Source organism: Phascolarctos cinereus, unplaced genomic scaffold (assembly GCF_003287225.1).
Source record: "Phascolarctos cinereus isolate Bilbo 61053 unplaced genomic scaffold, phaCin_HiC Scaffold_305;HRSCAF=904, whole genome shotgun sequence".
NCBI lineage: Eukaryota > Metazoa > Chordata > Mammalia > Diprotodontia > Phascolarctidae > Phascolarctos > Phascolarctos cinereus.
In genome coordinates this window covers 25,355-31,234 of record NW_027555631.1, presented here as the reverse complement: position 1 = coordinate 31,234, position 5,880 = coordinate 25,355, and the positions used below count along the sequence as shown (strand labels likewise).

At 41.1% G+C, this 5,880-nt stretch overlaps 1 protein-coding gene across 1 annotated transcript; it reads left to right on the top strand.

Annotated features, from left to right (window-relative positions):
• Positions 1–742: 742 nt before the first annotated feature.
• On the top strand, positions 743–5,244 carry LOC110204365 (uncharacterized; the record flags this gene model as incomplete). Its single annotated transcript, XM_020980583.2, is given in 7 exon segments — positions 743–1,064; positions 1,759–1,796; positions 1,798–1,874; positions 2,077–2,109; positions 2,111–2,241; positions 2,962–3,096; positions 4,320–5,244. Coding segments are annotated over 7 exon segments (1,566 nt in total), but the record flags the coding sequence as incomplete, so codon positions are not given.
• Between the last annotated feature and the right edge of the window lie 636 nt (positions 5,245–5,880).

Genomic DNA, 5,880 nt, shown 5'->3' with positions numbered 1-5,880 from the left:
ATGTTCAGCTTCTGCTTTGTGCTGCTGCTATTCGTTTTATACTTAGGGGGGCAAGTAAGATAGTCCCTATTTCCTAGGGTCATTGGGAAAAGAGAAAGTTCTTTGCTACCCTGACAAGTGCTCCTAGGTAAAGAAATGAATCCTTTGCCAAGCAACACTCCCAAAGGACATGCCCCTGTAGTTATGGTTGCTGCCACTGGGTGCTGGTAGACAGTGAACCTGCAGCACTGAGCTCTAGTAGTGATGGAAAACTCCCTTCATGCTTTTCAAGCTGATGGCAGGGGTCCCATCTACAGCAAACCAGTGAACTTGCCAGCATTCCTAACAAGTGGCCAGACAGGCTTTGTTTGAGGACCTCGTCTATCTCCAGTTGCCTTGGAGAAGCAATCCTCTCCAACTCTGGGGTAGCATAGCTCTCATTGCTAGGAAGGCAAGGCCTAAACTAATGTGCTCAGGGCCAATGGTGGCTGGCATCGTTGTTTTAAAGAGACATATGTGTTGCTATATCCGTCTGACTGCTACCTGGCAGCAGGGGGAGACTTTTGTCCCCAAAAGTCATTGAGCCTCGAGGGGTGCCTTTGCAGAGACAGTCTCTGTAGGATTAGCGCTCAAAGGGTTGTTATCAGACTCAAATGAAATGTCTGTCACAGGCTTTTGATGCACCTTGGCCATATTCAGTTCTTTATTAGGGAACCATAGCACATCTTGTCATTTATAAACTGTATAAAAATGTCCACTGCAGCAGACGCATTCTAAACCACCAGAAAAAGAGGCTTCCCACAGTCTAGTGGAAGGGAGACCGTGTACAAAAGACCCACCCCAACAGTTACCAGCCATTCCTAATCTTAAAAAGAAGTCTGCACCTAGCAGGGATAATAGTGCCTTCTCAAAATTACTGCACAAGAGAACAACATCTATTCCCAAAATCCAGACCATCCAGCCCCACAAGACCCTGAGCACACCATCGGTCTGGAGGAGATCCTCCTCTGCAACAAGAAGCCAGGCGTTTGATACGCTACAGATGAGTCACGCCAAGAGCGGAGCACCAAAAGACAATCTCATGGGTATTTGAGCAGGGAATCATTTTCCGATGGTTTTTACAGGCAGGGGGCAGGCAGTCCCCTGGCTTCAAAGAGCTTAAGACATCAGTCTACCAACACAGGGAATGGACGTAGGAGGAACAGTAACAGAGACAGTATATGGCTGGATCTGACGGTGCAGAGCTCTGTGCGGGGTCGAGGTAAAAGATGTAAATAAAACAAGGCTAGAAAAGTTAGTAATCTCATGGGAGTGATAGAAAGCTGCTTTTGGAGTTTGTCAATAACAGGAAGGAGTTGAGACATGATGGGTAAGACTTGTGTGCTGGGGTTAGCAAAAATCACTTTGGCAACTACTGTAGGAAAGAGAAAAGGAGGGAAAACAGGAATTCGGCACTTGTTACAAATCAGTTTGCAGTGAGAGTGTGGGGCAGCTTTTAGATAGAGTACCTGGTGGTATTTGTGAGTCAAGAGAAAAGAGGAGTTGACGTGATAGATGTGGAAAGAAGAGATAAATGGCAACATTTGGCTGGATGTATCCAGCAAGAAAGTGGGGGAGAGAATGCCTTGAAGTTAGTTGGGTGACTAGAAATAGACAAGATATCAGTGTTTAGGGAGGTTTGGTTTTTTCTTTGTTAATTGTTTTATCCAAAAAATGTTCATTTATCTTCTGTTTGAATGAATTTTATTTGTATTAATTGTTGGTTACTTTTCTTAACAGTTGTACTCTCTTGGGCAGATGTGGTGAGATTAGGTACCAAAAAAACCACAAGCACACGTTGTTATAAAACATGGTCTTGAGAGAAGGATAACAAAAAAGCAGAGGAGATTAACCCCAAGGTCAAGGTACATTACAGAAATGTGGAGATCATTTTTATATGTGTATGTGCATGTTACACATATACATAATACATGTGTCTATATACATATATATCATCATGTGTATTACACATTTACATCTGTGTACTTAGGAATGTCATCTCAGCAAACATTAAGAAATACTAAATTTATTTTTGGAAATATTTCTTTTTCCTTTACAGAAGAAGCCTGCAAACCACTCACAGAATCACTTTAGCAAACTCTCCCCGCACCCTAGTGATTGGGAGAGCTCATATTGAAAAAGTGACTGTGCCTGTGTGGCCCTGTAGGATGCTGAACAACTTTGTTTTCAACCCTAAGATGGATATGAATGAGGATTTCGCAGGTGAAAGAGTGTGCACAGAAGGCCATGAGAATGCCACGTAGGCAGGCAGATTGAACTGCCTGCCAAAATGTGTTTCTAGAAGCACAATTTTAAAAGAGCTGATAGAATGTCCCCAACTCCTGCAGAAGGGGGAGTGCACATTCTTTGGAGGTCCTGGCCAATTTTGTGGTCGGATCTGGTGGGATAGCCTATCTTTTCAGCTGCAAACAAACCAGCCCCATGATAACTCTGAGTTAGCATAGTTACGCCTCTGGGCAGGGCTAGGCTGTATCTTGCGGTATGTGGTCGGGAAGAATAAAGGTGGTTGTGAAGCAACAAGAGAAGCAGACAGACTGGCCTAAATGCCAGTCAAGAACTGAAAGCCAGTGCAAGGAAGCAGGAAAGGAGAGTTGAGTTTGCAGCCTAGGTTGGGGGCCTTGGACTTTGAAAAATATCATTATGCCTAATGAGCAGAGGGAGTCTGTTGCATTGTTTGAAGTAGGAATGAGAGTCAAGAGTTTGCATCTAGATTGATTGCATGCCCGGGATTTTGAGAAGAGATCTCTTTATGAATAGAATGGAAGGGGACTCTGTCCCATTGTTGTCTTGTTGGAAGAAGGTGGAATATGACTTTTTTACTTTTAAAAAATACATATCTGTAATATATACAGTATAACTGTATATGTGATATTCTATGTGTTTATTACATACATTAATGTTACCTATTTTCTTCATTAATAGGATTAGCAGACATGTTGGAAACCACTATCAAACAGAAAACTGCAAACGTGTCTCCTGAGATTGGCACAAATTTACACAAGTGCTCTTCAGGAGACGAAGACCCTTTAGAACGTAGATCAGATAATGACTGTAGAGGTTGGTTTTCCTTTTTTTCTTCTATGAAACTTTGGAATGGCAAGTTATGATTCGCCCTTGCCATGCCAGTAGAGGTTTCATGAGTTGCTATAGCTAACCTTCAACCCAAAGGGCTGGGCCCTCACCGAATCACAATGACATGACCCATCCATGTAGAATTTTTATTTTATGATGAAAAAGGAGAGCTAACACCTAAACGTTCTTGTGTTATGACAATTTAAACATTTCTTATAAGGTATACTTAGCATCCATACAAAGAATCTTTGACTCTTCAATCACACCCCAGTCTAATTGCAAGTCTTACCAGTTCTCTCTCCAAGGAGAAAGGGATTTATCCCTTTTTTCCCACTACTGTGGCCAGCACTTCTAGGCCCTAATTGCTTCTAGCCCTTAACTGTTAAAATAGCTTCCTAATTGGCCTCCTCTCCACAATCCTTCCCTTCACACAGATCTAACCCATAGTAATTAGTATGCCTCTTGGGCATCTTTAGTTGGCTTCCTCTTCCTTTAGGATTAAACACAAACTCCCAAAACCCACTTTTTCATATTGCTCTCCTTCATGTACTCTGTATTCCAACCAAACTAGCCATAACTTAAAGTTATGGATGTCTATATATTATATTTACATGTAATGCAACATATATATCCATATTTTTAACATGGATGGGCATAGATTTACATCATCTTACTAAATATTATCATTGGCCAGGAAAACGCAAGACTACAAAACAATAATTTGGGTAGACCTTTCATTCCTAAAGAAGAATTAGTCCCTAGACTAGTGAGCAGAGGCATAGTCTTTGTTTCATAATTATCTTTATTCTGTCATTTATTACAGCACAGAGATTGATGCCTACTATTCCTAACACAACAGAACAGCTATATGGCCAGAGCATTATATGCGCCGTGCCCCGAATGAAATCGTTAAAACCCTAAAGAAGATCTCTGAAATTAGATGTGGTGAAATAACAAACATTCCACTTGAGAAGTCGATGTAGACCCCAAAATATTAACACCCAATATTTCACCTTTGAAAAAAACCTGTACATCAAAGGAAAATGTATCAATGTCACATCTCAGCAGAATTAAAAAAACACCAGCACTAGATCAAAAAGTCACATACGTGGAAGAAACATTTGAAACTGGATATGTAAAGAAGGCCACATCAAAAATATCTAGGAAATGTGTAAGTACGGCAGAACATCGTCCAGTAATAACATCAGCTACAGCTACACCTGTAACATCAAATGCGCAGGCCAACACTTTTAACGTCAAAGGAACTACCTCTTTAAAAATAAAATCAAATAAAGAGCCATCTGTCACTGATCAGCCAAGAATTTCCTCACCAAATGAAGAGCACTCTCGGACGGGAGCCAACAAAATAAGTCTAAAGCCAGGTGGTGTGTCTGTAGATGTGCAGGCTGCCCCAGGAACTGTAACACCAAATTACATCAATGAACCAGGAGGCATGAAGAAAGTCATAAGAACCCCAGAGGGAAAAACAAAAACAGAAGACCTAACTGGCCTCAGAGTGCCTATGGCAACTCCAACATCAATGGCGGCAGAACTGAAAGTAGACAAAGAAAACAAAGTGGCAGAGTCTGCTGTGGATGATGCAAATTCTGTTCAGGAAAATCTTGGGACAACCCCAAAGGAAACTGAAATCCAAAAGAAGCTGATGAGGACAGCAGAGCAGCAAACTGAGGCAGAGGATCTCCCCAAGCAGCTCATGAAGACTCCTAAACTAAAATGTGGCTCCGTGGAGCATCTGACAACAGTGGTCAAGAGACCGATGAGAACTCCTAAGGACAAATTGGAAGTAGGGGAGGAGGAGGTGGGTGGCAATGAAAGATCAATGATGAGTTCGCCTAAGGAAAAAAGCAACCAAAATATGAACATTAGGCCACCTCTTAGGCAGAAAGGGCCATCTGAAGATCTGGTAGGCCTCAAATATAACAGAAATCAACCTGCGCATATTCAAAAGAAAAACACAGAAGAGCAGGCATGCCTCAAAGAGCTTAGGATGACTATTCCAAAGCAAATCCAAAACTGAAGCATAAACAAGTCCCTCCTAATAAAACAAGTACAGAAATATGGATCAGTAGAAGATCTGACCACCACCAGGAGACTGATAAGAATGCCTGAGGAAAAGTGAGAACATTTAATAGAAGATGGGAAAGTTGTCAAGAAGTCTGGTAAAACATCACAGAAAAAATGTGATCCAGAATACTCAATGAATGAAAGACCCAAAATACAACTAATACAAAACACACCAAGCAGCCTAGGGAAACTTAGAAGAGAACCCAAAAAAGAAGAAGACCTTCGAGGTCATAGGAATATGACAGTTCATAAGGAAAAGGCAAAACCAGGAGAAAACTTAAAAGGGTTTTAGGAGAGTTTTGAAAATGTCAAAAGTAAAACCAGAAGATCTAAAGAGATTCAAACTGATGGAGAGGGCTAGACCTAAAACTGATCCTGATGAAAGAACAAAAGTTAGTGGTTCTGTTGGTGAAATAACATCTCACACACAACGAAATGAAAAGAAGCCACCAAAGGTCTTAAAAGAACTAAAATTGAAAAAAAGAATGGAGAATACAGGAATGATGGTGTTTTGTTCCAGGAATACAAAGGAAATATTTCCTAGTCAATCATATAAGATATTCCTAAATAGTGAAAAGGAACCTTTTAAGAATTTTCCAGGGATATTAAAGGGTCACAAGGCAGTACTGCACCCTAGAAACAGAAATAAACCTGTGCAGGAAGTGAATTTGAATTGGAGTGAAA